The 16,819-nt window shown below is 42.7% G+C and overlaps 1 protein-coding gene across 1 annotated transcript; it reads right to left on the minus strand.

The window, feature by feature from the left end:
• Positions 1-5,506: 5,506 nt before the first annotated feature.
• On the minus strand, positions 5,507-11,898 carry MRPL16 (mitochondrial ribosomal protein L16). Its single transcript, XM_049779897.1, has 4 exons — positions 11,756-11,898; positions 10,902-10,967; positions 8,374-8,522; positions 5,507-6,134 (listed from the first exon to the last, which is right to left on the minus strand). Exons 1-4 carry the CDS (start codon positions 11,808-11,810, stop codon positions 5,649-5,651), a joined length of 756 nt encoding a protein of 251 aa, XP_049635854.1. The 5' UTR covers positions 11,811-11,898; the 3' UTR covers positions 5,507-5,648.
• Between the last annotated feature and the right edge of the window lie 4,921 nt (positions 11,899-16,819).

Genomic DNA, 16,819 nt, shown 5'->3' on the forward strand with positions numbered 1-16,819 from the left:
CCCTGAGCACCACTGGGTGTGGCCCCCAAAACAAACAAACATACTGGTGAGGCTGAAAATGATGGAAAGAAACATTTACTTAGCTGTAAAACAAATTTCTATTAAATAGGATTTTCCCATGCCATTGACATATGTACTGTTCCCTGGAGTATGATTGTGGATATTTGGTGGTGATAACTAAGTTGTCATTCTGCTTTTCTGCTTAGCAGACAGAAATTGGGACAAGTTTTTATTATTTTTTTGGGTCACATTTGGCGGCAGCACTCAGGGGTTACTCCTGGCTCTGTGCTCAGAAATTGCTCCTGGCAGACACTGGAGATCATATGGGATGCCAGGATTTGAACCACCATCTGTCCTAGATCAGCTGCTTGCAAGGCATACGCCCTATCACTTTTATCACTCCGGCCCCTGAAATTGGGACAAGTTTTGACACTTCTCCCTACCTGTGGCCAAAGCTACGCTTGACCTTAGATTGTCCTGTAGCCATGTGGTGACTGGGATAGTTTCTACTGGCATAGTTTCACTGATGTTGCCTGGGATCGTTTTACTCTGGGACTGAGTTCTGTAGGGGCAGATCAGGACCTGTTTTTCCCAATGCCAGAATGAACTTGAGTGGTCCTGTCTTCTCCAATTCTTGTCAAGGAGGAAGCAACAGCAGGGAATTCTCAAGTTTAGTCATTGGCAGACCCACTGTGAGCTCCTTAGCTTTCCTGCTTCTGGCCCCAGTTTTGTATTTCTGCTCTGACCATGCTTTCTGGACAGGATGAGCACCCTAATCCAAGCATTGCCCATTCGCTTCCTTCAAGAAGGCTCCTTCACTCCATTATTGCCCGGTACTCAGACTGAGCCTGAAGTTGGGGGTGGGTGAGGGATGGGAGGGTGTCCTTGTTGCCCCTGGCTGTGAAGTCTGACTGAGAACTGGTCCTGCAGATTGGGGCAGGTAAGCTGTAATAAGAGTCCTCTGCTCTCCGGAGATTGGAAGCCTGGGACTTAAGACTTGGGAATATAAGTGAAGGTATTGTGTCATTGTCACCCTTGTGTTTATTTTTTAAATGTAAACTTGATTATTTTATTGCTAATTTAAAAATAAATGACTTTATATTGATTATGAAACAGATCTGCCTCTATTTTCCTGAAAAAAACGACATGATCTGGTGCCACCACGTGATGGGTGCTACTTAGGTTTCTGGAAAAGGGCTAGAAATCTGTTTGCTTGCTTGTTTTAGGACATACCCAGTAGTATTCAGGGCTTATTCCTGACTTTATTCTGGGGAAAATACATGTGATGCCAGAGATCGATCCCAGGTCAACTGTGTGCAAGGCAAGTATCTTACCCGCTGTTACTTTCTGTTCAGACCTTAGCATCTTTTAAAACTGTTCATCAAAAGGTCTAATTTTCACCCAAAATGACTTAACATTTAAAGAAACCAATGCAGCCATATAGTTTCAGTTTTTTGGTGCTCTGAAAAGAATCTAAGCCACTCATTGAGAACATGTGGCTCGAGTGGGAAGTGGGGCAGGCCTGGCATCGTAGACAGTATCCCTCCGAGATCACTGTTGCTGTTGAGTCTCTGGTGACTCACTGTGAAGCAACACTTCTATCAGTCTCTGTGTTCTTGAAGCCAGATCCATCTTCCCTTTCCTTCTGGCACTCCTTTCTCTTCACATCCTTGTCCATGCCTAGATCCCCCTCTCTCTGGGCACCCGTGTGCATAATGCTGATGTTTCTCCCATGCTTTTCCTTTCCCAATCTGGATGAGCAGAAGAAGATCATGATCATGATCTGCTGTGTTATCCTCGCCATCATCTTAGCTTCTACCATCGGGGGCATATTTGCCTGAAAAAGGTGAGACGTTAGCGGAGAGGGACCAAGCCTCTTCAAACTTATAACTTAGGATATTTTTATTGAGTGGCCCCACTCTAGGGGGAATTAGGTACTAGAGAATGGGGAAAATCAAAGGGAGGAAGAGAAAATTTCATGAAGGGGAAATGAGGGGTGAGTAGTGAGTTAATAGGTTGATGGGCAAGGAGACTGGTACATTCTGTTCTACATTCTGCTAGCAGAATGGTTAAGGATATTGAGTTTCTTCAGGAAATCTCTAGATCTTGGCAGGGGAAAAGGGCAAAAGGTGACAGAATTAGTTCTTGTATTGGAAGCACCCTGATCTTTTGGGAAGAATACAGTAGAAACAAGTGAATTTCTTTAGAAGGTTACAACAGACCTATTTAACATTAGAAGAGCATATCCATATGAATTTAAATTCTTATCCCTGCAGGAGAGGGACTTGGTGAGCCTGACCTTGCATTTCTTACCATATAATCTATGATTCTTCCCTCCAATTTTTCTTCTTTCTTCAGGCAGATGGATCCTCGAAGGGCATTTCTAATCGTTCTACCACTACTATGGTGCCATCACTGCAGAGCCCTCAACTACTCCACTTCCCATTGTGAAACCTCTTATGACACAGGATAGTAATCAGAAAAAGATATCTGTTAAATTATGCAAAGGAGGCTTATGAAAATGCAGAATTGGGTGGTGGCTGAGTTGAAAGAACAGGGTGTACAACAATCGGTGTGTTAGGAAGATGGTTTAAAGGCACTACAGTCTAAACACCTAATAGAAACTTTAACAGGGAAATAGAACTTAAAACTTAACACTGTGGATATTACTAGGCTCTTATTTGAACTGATCTTAAGTTGATCGGGGCAGTAGTTATTGCTGCTCTTCTATGTCTCTTTTTTTTGGTTTGTTTTGTTTTTGGGTCACACCTCATAGTACTCAGGTTACTCCTGGCTCTGCACTGAAATCTCTCCTGGCAGGCTCCAGGACCATATGGGATGCCAGGAATCGAACTGGGGTCTGTCCGGTGTTGGCTGCATGCAAGGCAAACTCCCTACCAATGTACTATCGCTCCAGCTCCATAGGTATCCTTTTGGAATGAGTTTACATCCACATCCTTCTTCAGGGTCTTACAGGACTATTAAAATGAAGCCTGATAAAAGGTACTATGCACGTTCTGCTCACTGTTGTATCCCAGAGCTTTGCACTGTGCCAAAGACAGGGACTTAATCACCATTCTTACATCGAAACTTTGATTTCTGTTTGTGGGTGAATCCTTTTGGATTTCATTACGCCATCAGGGTTTATTAGTATCAGAGCAAAGTAAAATATGCCTGAAAATAAGCTGCAAAAAACTCCACCAGTATCTTGGTATCTAAAAATATAAAAACACTTACATTCCAGCAGGTGTTGTTAATGTAGTCAGCAGTATCTCACTCTACAGAGGCTGGCTCCAAGTCTGCAGTTAGGAAACTAAAGTTTATGTTATTGGGGGAGCTCCCAGCACTCAACAGTATACTGCTTTATGCATAAGAGCAAAGATGATACGAAGAAATGAGGCCATTGCATCACTCACTTAATTGATGATAGCTGAAACTGATTTTGCTGGGCAGGAATGTGTGTACCAAACTGTCAACACATATTCAGTCTGGAGCCTTAGAGACAGGACAGCTGGTCTTGCACATGACCAACTGGGTTTGATCCCTGGCATTCCTTATGGTCTCCCGAGCCCTGTTAGGAATGATCCCTGAGCAAGAGCCAGGAGTAAACCTTAAGCACTGCTGGTGTAGTCATAAACAAACCAACAAATAAGCAAATCTCCAGTTCAAGGTTCTGCTGCCCTAATATAACTAACTCAGCAATTAGTCATAACTTGAGTACACTAAAATTACATCAAAATACCTGGCAATTCTTTTTTTTTTTGGTTTTTGGGCCACACCCGGTAATACTCAGGGGTTACTCCTGGCCATGCGCTCAGAAGTTGCTCCTGGCTTGGGGGACCATATGGGACGCCGGGGGATCTAACCATGGTCTGTCCTAGGCTAGTGCTGGCAAGGCAGACACCTTACCTCTAGCGCCACCATGCCATCCCACCTTGCAATTCTTTTATTTATTTATTTATTTATTTTGGTTTTTGGGCCACACCCGGCGGTGCTCAGGTTACTCCTGGCTGTCTGCTCAGAAATAGCTCCTGGCAGGCACAGGGACACCGGGATTCGAACCAACCACCTTTGGTCCTGGACCGGCTGCTTGCAAGGCAAACGCCGCTGTGCTATCTCTCTGGGCCCCCACCTGGCAATTCTTGATGACTACACCCAATAGTATCTGGGTTACTGCTCACTCTGCAGAAATCAATCCTGAGAGGCTAGAGCAATAGCTCAGTGGTAGGGTGTTTGCCTTGCATGCAGTTGACCCAGGATGGACCTGGGTTTGATCCCCAGTGTTCCATATGGTTCCCCAGTCAAGAGTGATTTCTGAGTACATACCCAGAAGTAACCTGAGTGTCACTAGGTGTGGCCCAACCCCCCAAAGCACTTCCAGGGGCCCAGTGATAGCATGGCAGGTAGGGTGTTTTACCTTGTACACAGCTGACCTGGGTTTGATCCCTGGTATCCCATATGGTCCCAAGCCTGTCAAGAGTGATTTCTGAGCTCAGAGCCAGGAGTAACCCATGGGTTACTCTGCTGGGTATGGACCCCTCCACACACATCGCTGGCAGGCTCAGGGACTATATGGTATACCTGGGATCAAATCTGAGTTGGCTGTGTGCAAGACAAATGGCCTACTGTTGTGCTATTGCTCTAGTCTCACAATTGATGAATTTATAGTTTTTTTATGTGAATTATTATAATTTGAAAATAAATTATTTTCTCTGCTGGCAATGTTTTAAGGGAGTGAAGTGACATTTTAGTCAGTGTGCTGTTTTCCATCTTTCAAAAGAAAATGGTTGAAATTTTTTTAACAATTTGTGTTTCCTTTAAATTGAACAGGGGGTGGAAAAGTATTGCTGACTAATTCTAAAAAAATATTTTATCTTGTTAAAGGGAATTGGGACCATGGGACCTTAAGTTGGATAGGCCCCTCATTTATCTGGCAAGGATTTTCTGTGTAGCACACTGCCACTGGAATCAGTGGGGATACAAGGACAGAGCCACTTTCCTTTAGAAAACTTCAGACATAGTAAAGGCCAGCTTCAGTGTCCATTTCTATCAGCTCTTCCTACTATAAGGCAGCTATGCTCCTTGCCATTTAGCCTAAAATCCCTCCCTTCCACAACTGAGAGCTGGTTAGCTTAGCATAATTATCGGTTTGAATCATAAATAAATATCTTCTGAATCAATTATAGTGTCATTTTTTTCCTTTTCTCCCCCAAGCCATTTTGAGTTACTATTTACCACTAGTAAAAAGTGTTTGCATGACTATTTACAACTAGACGAGTGAACATGAAGGTCATGATTATTCAGTCAGGATGGGAGATATAAACATGTAAATATGTGCCTTGGCCTGAAAGATAATCCTTTTGTCAGGAAGAACCAGAGCTCTTAGCTCTTAGAAACCGGTTGGTTAATACATTTATGCAATGAAAACTGACCATCGAGAAGTTGCATCTTGAGATACTCCAACTTTAAATGCCAAACGCTGTACAAAATAAACAAGCAATGCAGTCTTCCCAAGGTGATCTATTTGTATGCTGCTACTTGACTGTGCACACTCAGAGGTCCCCGACACTTGAAAATTAGACTGGGGGGGTGAGGGATAGAGTCCGGCTTTCTCAACAGTCTACTGCATACTTGTTTCCACATCCTCATTATACACGTTCAGGCAGGTAGAACTTGCCCCAGTATCGCCCCTTCTGGGTCAAGTCATATGGGCTCAGTACTTTGCGGATACCCAGCATGTTGGCAGTGGCTATGCGCTCAAAGGTCCAGGGGTTCTGGTTGTTCCGTTCTCGCTCTTCTTGCTGTTTTCGCATCTTCTCCAGGGTCTCCCGGCTCACGGCCTTTGCAGGGAAGGGCAACTTGTGTGCGACCTGGTTGAGTAGATTCTTCACCTCCTCGAATTCACAGCGCCCACCCATCTCGACTATGAGGCGACCAGCCTTCACGGGTGTCACGTAGTGATCAATGGCACCTTTCCCTCCTCCCATGCGCTGCCCCACCCCCTTGCGAGTGATGGGCTTGAAAGGTGCTGGCACTCGCCAGAGGGCAAACATGTTCTTGGCGTCCATACCACGGTTGATTGTCAGGCGCATCATTTCAAAATGGCCCCAATGGAGATAGCCACCGCCCAGTGCCTAAAAGTGAACAGAAAAATTTGAAAACATTCCCTATGCTTACAGACTGTAATCTCTCTCTCTCTCTCTCTCTCTCTCTCTCTCTCTCTCTCTCTCTCTCTCTCTCTCTCTCTCTCAATAGTAAAATGGCTTCAACAATGCATGTAAAGATAAAAACAGTATTTAGGGAAGAAAAAGAATGGGGGCTGGAGAGATAGCATTGAGGTAGGGCATTTGCCTTGCATTCAGAAGGATGGTGGTTTGAAATCCAGGCATCCCATATGGTCCCCTAAGCCTGCCGGAAGTGATTTCTGAGCATAGAGCCAGGAGTAACCCCTGAGCATTGCTGGGTGTGACCCAAAAGAATGGGCCCACCCACTTCAGTGGATAGATAGGCAATGACTCTTTGAGAAGGAGATACTTAAAGCTGAGGCCCAAATTGTTAAGAACTAGCTCAGGGAAAAGATGAATGTTCCAATTTAGGAGTGACATCAGAAAGACCTGGGAGAATTTAAGCAAAGCCAGGGGAACTAGAGTAAGAGGGACGGGAAATAAGTCCCACTCAACACCTGTTTGTCTAAGTACTGACATCAAGTCTTGAAGAAGCTACTCATGGAGTAAAGAAACACCTACATCCTATGTTGTTTACTTTTTAATGTAGATGTTTGTTCATTTTGAGCAGGGGTCTTCAAACTTTTTAAACGGGGTCAGTTCACTGTCCTGACTGTTGGAGGGCCAGATTATAGTCAAAACAAAAATTATGAACAAATTTCTATGCACACTGCATATATCTTATTTAGAAGTGAAGAAACAAAATGGGAATAAATACAATACATGGCCCGTGGGCCGTAGTTTGAAGACCCCTGATTTTGAGGAAAGGGAGGGGATGTTCTCCCAGCTGTACTAGGACTACCAGGGCTATCCTTAGCTATGTAGAGGAGGCCATATGGTGCCAGAGATTGAACTTTATCTCCTCAGTCCAAGGATATTTTTATGTTTAGGAGACTTGAGAGTATCTCCTGCTCCAATTATTGAATAAACTAGGCTGTATCTCTTCCTTCTGCTTTTATATTACATTCACATTGAACATCATCTAAAGACTATTAGAAAATAAAAAACACATCTCATGCCACAGAGATTGGCGCGCATCACAAAGAATGAGAACAAGCAGAAGTGGCGGGGATGTGAAGAGAAAGGAACTCTTAATCACTGCTGGTGGGAATGCCGTCTAGTCCAACCTTTATGGAAAGTGATATGGAGATTCCCCCAAAAACTGGAAATTGAGCTCCTATTCGACCCAGCTATACCACTCCTAGGGATATACCCTAGGAACACAAGAATATAATACAAAAATCCCTCCTTACACCTATATTCATTGTAGCACTATTTACAATAGCCAGACTCTGGAAACAACCAAGATGCCCTTCAACAGATGAGTGGCTAAAGAAACTGTGGTACATATACACAATGAAATATTATGCAGCTGTCAGGAGAGATGAAGTCTGAAATTTTCCTATACATGGATGTACATGGAATCTATTATGCTGAGTGAAATAAGTCAGAGGGAGAGAGATAGACACAGAATAGTCTCCCTTATCTATGGGTTTTAAGAAAAATAAAACGTTTTTGCAATAATCCTCAGAGGCAAAAAGAGGAGGGCTGGAAGGAGGGCTCATGACATGAAGCTCACCACAAAGAGTGGTGAGTGCAGTTAGAGAAATAACTACACTGAGAACTATCATAACAATGTGAATGAATGAGGGATTTGGAAAGCCTGTCTGTCTAGAGGTGCGGTGGGGAGGAGGGAGATTTGGGACATTGGTGGTGGGAATGTTGCACCGGTGAAGGGGGGGTTCTCTACATGACTGAAACCCAACTACGATTATATTTGTAATCAAGGTGTTTAAATAAAGATATTAATAATAAAAAAGAAAAGAAAAACTGGTGACAGTCCTAATAAGACCCAAGGGATAGTGAGAATTCTTAACACAGGTAATGAGATCTGGTTAATCCCTGTCTTCTACTAAGTGGTAGGTCAGATATTCCAAAATTTATCTGGTCTACCAACCCCTTTTCAGATAAAAAAAAAAAAAAAGACTTAAGCGTCCCCTGAAAATCTACGTTTTAAGTGAACAAATAGAAAGATCCCCATCATGCCCATTACACTGGAAGCTAGGACAGCACCACCTATAACCCAGTGCCTGCAGGTGGCAGTGCTGAGCACTTTGGGAAAAATGCTCCAGCTGTATGCTGAGCTTACCAAGATTGCAAATTTGCCTTCTGTGAACTCAGTAGCTTCAGTAGAAGGTCCCCGTATGTCTTTCAAGTTTTTAGGTTCTCTTCTCACTTTTGGTACAAGTGGTACTCTTTCGACAAATTTAAGTTTGGGTCTTTCAGGAATGGAAACATCTAGAAGGAACACAGACAACCAAGATCAAGTAATGTTATACAAAATCAAAGGATTAATTTTCTTCCTGGAAAGCCCCCCAATTTTTTTTTTTATAATTTAATCACTATGAGATACAAAGTTACAAAGCTGTTCATGACTGAGTTTCTCTCAATCAATGATCAACAGCCAAGCTTTCACCTGAAAGACTTTTAAGTATCAGATGATAATCTTAAAAAAGAAACAAATAAAAACTAAGTTGAGTAGAGATAGGATGCTTGCCTTGCAAGTGGCTGACCAGGGTTCAATCCACAACATTCTTTTGTCCCCCGCCCCCCCCCCCCCATGTCCCCCAGACCAAAAAGAAAAAGAAAACACACAAAACTAAGTCAAAGTATCACTGAACTTAATGAAAATGTTTCTGCACCCTTAAAACTAGCTAAGTTTTGGGCCTGGTGAGATAGCACAGCAGCGTTTGCCTTGCAAGCAGCTGATCCAGGACCAAAGGTGGTTGGTTCGAATCCCGGTGTCCCAAATGGTCCCCCGTGCCTGCCAGGAGCTATTTCTGAGCAGACAGCCAGGAGTAACCCCTGAGCAACGCAAGGTGTGCCCCCCCCCAAAAAAAAAAAACTAGCTAAGTTTTAACCTTGAAACCAAAATGCATTTATTATCAACTGTGTAAGGAAAAGATTAGAGATATAGGTGGTCAAAGAATACTAGTTAACTTATTTTTACAGATATGTACTTAGTGCTTAAGTTGGGAGAATTAACTTCACAGTCTTGATTTTTTCAAAACTTCCTCTTGAAAAACAATTTTAGACAATTTTAACATATACAGCAAAGGCACAGTGTACACACACACATACAACACACACACACAATTCCGCTTACTATGTAAGTACTGAGGAAGAGCATCAAAAATGATAACAGCATTCTACACAAAACTAGCTAAGTGGGGTCAGAGAGATAGCATGGAGGTAAGGCGTTTGCCTTGCATGCAGAAGGTCGGTGGTTCGAATCTCAGCATCCCATATGGTCCCCTAAGCCTGCCAGGAGCGATTTCTGAGCATAAAGCCAGGAGTAACCCCTGAGCACTGCAAGGTGTGACCCAAAAAACCAAAAACAAACTAGCTAAATTCTGCCACAGTCCTGTTGGGATACTAATGACTGAGGCTTCCTTTAATTAGTACTGTTTCTTTCTTTTTTTTGGGGGGGGGGATCACACCCGGCAGCGTTCAGGGGTTACTCCTGGCTCTAGGGCTCAGAAATCGCTACTGGCAGGCTCGGGGGACCAAATGGGATGCCGGGATTCGAACCAACGACCTTCTGCATGAAAGGCAAACACCTTACTTCCATGCTATCTCTCCGGCCCCAGTACTGTTTCTTTACACAATAGCTTTTCACACTGAGATCTGTACCTATCTTACACAGTGCTGTCGAGGGTGGATAAGCTGAGATGCAGGCCACTCATCTTTAGTACATACCATGATTGGACAATTGAGGAGGGAGGGAAGAAATTAACCTGTAAATCATTTAAAATGTTTGTATAGTAAAACAAACATGGCTTTATGGCAAACACAGGAGTCTTAAATATCAAATCATTGTTTTTTTATGTATGCCATACCCAACAGTGCTCAAGAAAAGAACCCAGGGCTCTTGCATGCCAGCATATTTTTGCTCAGCCCATTGAGCTCTTTCTTATCCCAAATATCAACTTATAAAAGGGTAGTAAGGGTTACAAAAACTCCCCTCTCCTGTTTTCAATCTCTTCCAGAGGCATTCAATAACTTTTGTCTAGCCTGGAGTCCACCTGTACTAACAAGGCCAGGAAAAGTTACATGTAGAATATAGTGGCCTATGCATGGCTCCACTTCACTTTTGAAATTTCCAATGATTTTTTAAATTTATATAATTTTTATCTGGGCCACACCCAGTATGCTCAGGGGTTACTACTGGCTCTGCACTCAAAAATCACTCCTGGCAGATTGGGGGAGGACCATGTGGGATGTTGTTTCCTGGGTCGGTAGTCTGCAAGGCCCAAACGTCCTGCCCCTGTACTATAGTTCCGGCCTCCAATGATTTTTTTTTAAATAGTAAATCAGGTTTATGGAATTGTGGCTTACCTTAAGTGTCTTATATTTAGAAATTAGTACTTATTACATGATAACAGCAAATGCCTGCACCTCTGTCACCCTTATCTAGAAAAATCTATTAGTTCAAGGATGGACAAGGGCCACACAAGGTGGCAGGTGGGTCTTTGGGGACCCCACTGCTAGCTTGCTTTATCAAAGTGGGGACCTCTTCTGGGCTCTTTCTTCTCTTTGCGAATGCATGCAGAAAATTAGGAAGCTTCTACACAGGAAGAGGAAAACAAGCGGGCAAAAGCCCTCTAAAGTTCTCACCCTCAAAAGTCGGCACGGGGAGTAGAGTCTTGAGACCTGCACAGGTGGGGGCGGTGGCCCAGGAATCTAGAAAGACAGAAATCAAGTTAGAGGGCAAAGATGACAGACAGGCTTGGGTCAAGGTGCTCGTCAGGGCTGTTGGTTCTCAATAGAGCCCTGGGGTGAGGAGGGTGCATGGGTGACAACAGCAAAAATGGGGAGCACTCAAAGAAGACAAAGGACAAGACTTGAGAACTGAAAAAGTAAAATGGAAAAACTGTCCCAAGGTAGACTGAAGTCGTTAAGATAGAAAATATGACAGCTGGATGGTCTTAATTCAGAAGATGGTTGAAGGCCCCAAAATGGAGATCCAAGATGACCTGAGATAGAAAGAAGCCTTGGCCTGAAGACTTAAAATTTTATCCACACAAACGGGCTCATATCTAGATGGGTGAAGACTAATAGAAATTAGGTGGGAAACTCAATACCAGCCAGTGACCTACAACCTGTGCCTAAAAGAAACCCTAAGACCAAAATAAATCCCCCAAAAAAGAGCCTTAAAAATAAAATAAATGGGGAGCACTAAGCGAGACTGGGGTGGTGGTGGTGTAGCCTGTAAGGCTGGTAAACCCAAGAAAGAAACAAGGTGTTTTTTGGGGTGAGGTTAGGGGGCCCATTCATGGGCATTTGTTCCCCTTCTTCCCCCCTGCATGGGATGAGACGGCTCTTGGGGCGCAGCCACCATCCCCATCTTTGGGTTCCCTCAATCCCTGGGATCTGCTACATGGACCCAGGGGGGCGACCTGCCAGGCCAGAAGCAGCTACAGGGCCTAGGAAGGGGAAGGCTTTAGGGAAGGACCAAAGGAATTGCGGACCTGAGAGGGGACCTCGCAGGAGCGGCGCGGCGGTGCGGGCCAGCAGACGCCACATGGCCACGAATATGCCACCTCGCCGGGCTGGCTTCCCACCGCCACGACCACAGCGGCCACGTCGGCCCGAAGAAACCAACCACGATGGTGTCCGCTTGTCCGCTCCCGATGGCGTTTGGCGGCGGCACCGGAAGTTCCGTTCCGGCGGTCCGCTCCTCCGACTTCCGCAGGAAGAAGAAGAAACCAGAACTCCTTCACTTGGGTTCCGGCTCCACTTTGGTTCCGGCCCTAGGGAGACCTTGTCATCTCCTGGTTTCTTTCTTCTTTTATTCCATGGATTTTTTTTTATCCCATTTTTTTCCTCTAAGCTTGAATGAAAGATTAGGCTTCTTTATATTTCTGATGCCCTGTTTCTAAGAGATCTCTCAGATACATGAAAAAAATGTTAATATTTATCATGACCTTCAACTTGACTCTGCTCTTGCAGTGTGTCATGTGTTTGAATAGGTTGGCAATGCCTTGAAGTCTTACTGCATAACCATGAGAGAATTCCACTTTACTGGTTCCATACCAGGAGTGAAAGAGTTCACTTTCTCAAGGTCATACATACATTAGGAAACAACTATCAGAATTTGAACAAATCTTTTTCATGCCACAGACCCCAGTGAACTGACACCATCAGAATTTGTTGTCACAGGTAAAAGGAAATAACATACAATATTATGTGGAGAATGTTGGTTAAATATTTCTATGACCCCCCTCCCCAAAGCATTTAGTATTTAAAATGACAGATTCCTTATCCCCACCAGTTTCTAGGACAAACGGACTTAACAAATTGTGAGTGGGGGTCAGAGTGATAGCACAGCAGAACAGGCCCCTGTTTGAAGTTCAGCATCTTGTATGGTCCCCCAAGAGCCTTTAGGAGTAATTGCAGAATGCAGAGGCACAAGTAACCCCTGAACACTACTGAATGTGGCTCAAAACAAAAGAAACATGATCTTCAACAAAACAAAACAAACTGTGACGGAAGCCTTATTCTTAAATCAAAGTAAATGTATGCCCCTCTCCACTAACTTCATAAATGACAAAAAATAAAACATGTAACTCTGGTGAAGCTAGTGGGAGACACTGAATCTACTTCACTAGAATTAGTGTTACTGTTTTTTTTTTTAATAGCCAATAATTTGCGTGGGGATTTTAGGATACAGCAAGAGGTGCTCAGGATTTACTACTGACTCTATGCTCAGGAATCACTCTTGCAGTGCCAGGAATAAAACAAGGAATTAGATCCTAATCTCTTTGATCTCTATCCCAGAATGATTTGCAGTTTACAAAGAGCTTTCCTATCTACATAGTTTATCTTATTAAAATCCAGTTTTGTAGACTATAGTGGTAGAAACAGGGCACTAAAAAGTATTCATTTAATAGATATCTATTATGAGAAGTGCCTTCCTCACTGGGGTGAAATTCGTTTACGTGTGTTCCAGAACTTTGAAGCTAAATTAGATTCAATTCAGTCCTGGGTATTTCCAGTTCTTATGGAAGAATGTTTGCCTTAGGTCATTCATACAGCTAACCAAAGGCAAGAACAATAGCATACAGTTTTCAAGTGGGAGGAAATTAGTTGGTAGCAATCTTCCTTCTTATCCATTCATCTGTGCAAATATAATTACCATAATTGAACACTCGCCTTAAGAAAATTTAGACTTTACCAGCTCCAGCCACAAGAGGGCACAAAAGCACTTTATTGTAATAGAAACGACCAAAAACAAAAAAACAAAAACAAAAAACCAAACCACACATGGTCAGTAGACCTCACTAGGGCACTCAAGACAACCATTTATTATTTATTAAAGTGCTAACACAAAGAATTGTAAACTTTTTATAGGACTTGCACTGTTGGTATTGCCAAAGCAGCTCCAGTGGATTCTGTGACAAGGTGTAAGCCATGCTTTCGGACCTGAGGCAAAAGCTTCACAGTAGTTAGTCTCCTGGAACAGTCACAGGTGGTACCGGAGCAAGAAAATATTCCTCACGTCATGTACTGCTTCTGGAAACAATGATGATTGTTTTTCTTACTCCATGCAACAGTAACCTGGAAACACTGTGTTCTATAGAAAACCCACAATATAACATTTGAGAGCACATTAATTATTTTATGAATCACACAGAACCTTTCGAGAATGATTTTTTTAGAAAAGAAGCCTTTGGCAGAAAAATCAAGGAATTTTGCTTAAAAGCTATCACTAATATCCTTAAGAATAATAAAAGCAAGAATCATTTAGCCACAACTTTGGATCAGTTACAAGTAGAAGAGTTTCTCATAGAAGAATCTAGGAAAAGCCCATTGCACAAAACCTGACAGCTGGAGACACTTGAATGACTGTGACAGATTCATATGAGTGTCCCTATAAAAAGGAAGAAATAGGCCAGGATAAGGAAACAGGATTTCTTATGTTCCTACGAAAAAAGCAAGGCACACAATAGTTATATCTATTACAGGGCAAATGATGGGAACCACCTATATATATATATAGGGCTAGACTATGGCCTACTTAGCATAGGATTAACTACACCTGATCTCTTACTTTATACAGGAGTGTATGATGAGGCTGGTAACAGATGAGTGGTGCATAAGGAAAAACAGTGTTTTATTATAAATTGCCCTTTTTAAAAATATTAATAAGAGCAATACTTCTTTCGTGTCATTTTACACAGGAACAAAAGGATTTACTAAAAAGGCAAATAAAGAAGGCTGTGGAAGGCTTGGACCAAAGCAGTACATGACTGGAGACTGAAACCTGGACCCCCAAACATAGATTTAAAATTGTGGATTTATAACATATTAAATATAACAAAAATCCTGCTCATAACTCAGGCTGGGCAGGCTTCTAAAATCAAGCAAAGATGAACCACATTAACCACTAGTCTTAGGTCATATAGTAAATGCAGACAATCACCAGAGTGCCATTGTTTAAAAATAGTAAGATTCGGGTCCGGAGAGATAGCATGGAGGTAGGGCATTTGCCTTGCATGCAGAAGGATGGTGGTTCAAATCCCAGCATCCCGTATGGACCCCCGAGCTTGCTAGAAGTGATTTCTGAGTGTAGAGCCAGAAGTAATTCCTGAGCGCTGCCAGATGTTACCCCCAAAAACCAAAAAATAAAATAGTAAAATTCTATCTGATTCTTGATAAGGTCAGCATGCCTAGAAAACTGCTAATATGTGTTAAATATATGTTGGAATAAGGAACCTGTAAATTGATGCATGTTGATTTTTTGCCAATATTCTGCTATTAGATGTATGAATAACCTAAAGAAATAAATGCAATTGCTCTGTAGTGGAGGCTCAAGCCAAAGCTCTTAGCCACTTTCCAGCGCCCAAGACTTTGAGTCTTTTGTTTCGCCGACCCCTTGCCCACCTGTCTTCTGAGAAGGGCCCTAGTGCTGTCCTCTGACGACTGAGTGGGTCTGTGGTATAGAATCCCCTTCCTGTCTCCATCCTTATCAATGCAGAGGGACACATCCTAATTCCATTTATAATAAGTGCACCTGGGTCTGTGCAATTCAGAACCTCCTTTTCTTATTAAGGTATATGTTACTTCCCATTTAAGGAAAGCATGCGCCAGATGTGGTTTTTTTCCTTCCCTGGTGCAGTGCCTTTCCTCTAAAAGAATTATTTGCCAAAAGGCCCGCTTATCGAAGTCAATCATTTGACCCTTTGCATGGATCATTGGCAGTAATTCCAACATGGCTGTAACATTACATTTTTTTCTCTATTTGGCCACTATAGAAATCCAGCCTCATCTCTCCTACAGACAAAGAAATGTCAGTACCAAAAGCCCACCAAAAGTTCCCTGCTGGCTAGTTCCTATAACCTGGCGCCAACAGCTTGTTTTTCTGAGTCTAGCTCTATGATGGTAAACAATTATTTATGTCCCCCCTAAAATCTATTTTGCAGCTACTACATAGACATCATAAATATCATCATAAATATCTCTCCTCCTGGTATCTTGAAAAACCTGCTTTTTGCTAACCATAAACATCCCCAGCTCTGATTTCACTGCCCTCCAGCAGAGTTCTTTCTCACCTGAAGAAGAGTCTTTTAATATGTAAATTTAAGGCTTGTTTCCCCCATTGTATTGCTCTCTTGCTCTTTGAGAACACCTTGCATATCAGAGTTTGTGCTTATAAATGTCATCAACTGAAAAGTAAATTTGTCTCTCATCCCTTGGGCGAGGGTCCCCATACAATGTATTTTTGTGGTCTTATTTATTTCATATTTCATATTCGTCCACTCATGCTCACGCTTCTCTCTCCGTGAAAGGTTCCCAAACCCCACGAAGGTTCTGCTTAGCGACACTAACCTGTCTGCAGCAGGTATAGGTTCTTGCTCTAATATGCCAGGAGGGGAGGCCTGGGACAAGGAAGTTAAACTAGCCAATACCTGGGGTTCATCAGCAGGAGGTATATAAAGTTGTCTGTCTAAAGTTTGTTCTCAAACTGCCCCAGCTGACACTGATTCTGGAGTATCTGTCTCCTCTTATGCTTCTCTCCTTTGCATAGCTTTCAAAATTGGGATGGGGTTGTGAGGGCCAAAGGTGAGTGTGCTTTAAATCTTTTATCTTTTTTTTTTAGAGTGTTTGACTTTGTTCAGAGGATTCAGCAGCAAATGGAAAGCCTCAATTTGTCTGTCAAAGAAATATAAATATTTAACTACATATGCATATAGTGCAAGGTTAGACATATTTAATGTTTTAAATAATAGGAAATGGAATTCTTGCAATATGTAAATATATATTAAAATCAACATTATTGGGGCCGGAGAGATAGTATGGAGGTAGGGCCTCTGCTTTGCTTGAAGAAGGATGGTGGTTAGAATCCCGGCATCCCATATGGTGCCCTGAGCCTGCCAGGAGTGATTTCTGAGTCAGGAGTAACTCCTGAGCACTGCCGGGTGTGACCCCAAAACCAAAATAAAATAAAATCGACATTATTCACTAAATAAAAATTGTCAGTATATACTTATGCATACATTAGGATCTTTGTAAAACTGTCCTTAGAACAAATT

Source organism: Suncus etruscus, chromosome 9 (assembly GCF_024139225.1).
Source record: "Suncus etruscus isolate mSunEtr1 chromosome 9, mSunEtr1.pri.cur, whole genome shotgun sequence".
NCBI classification, from domain to species: Eukaryota; Metazoa; Chordata; class Mammalia; order Eulipotyphla; family Soricidae; genus Suncus; species Suncus etruscus.

Coding starts and splice junctions, on each gene's coding strand:
- MRPL16 (XM_049779897.1), bottom strand. CDS start 11,810: ATGTGGCGTCTGCTGGCCCGCACCGCCGCGCCGCTCCTGCGAGGTCCC. Junction 10,968..11,755: donor CCTGCGAGGTCCCCTCTCAG/GTCCGCAATTCC, acceptor CTGTCTTTCTAG/ATTCCTGGGCCACCGCCCCC. Junction 6,135..8,373: donor AAGGCAAATTTGCAATCTTG/GTAAGCTCAGCA, acceptor GTTCACTTTTAG/GCACTGGGCGGTGGCTATCT.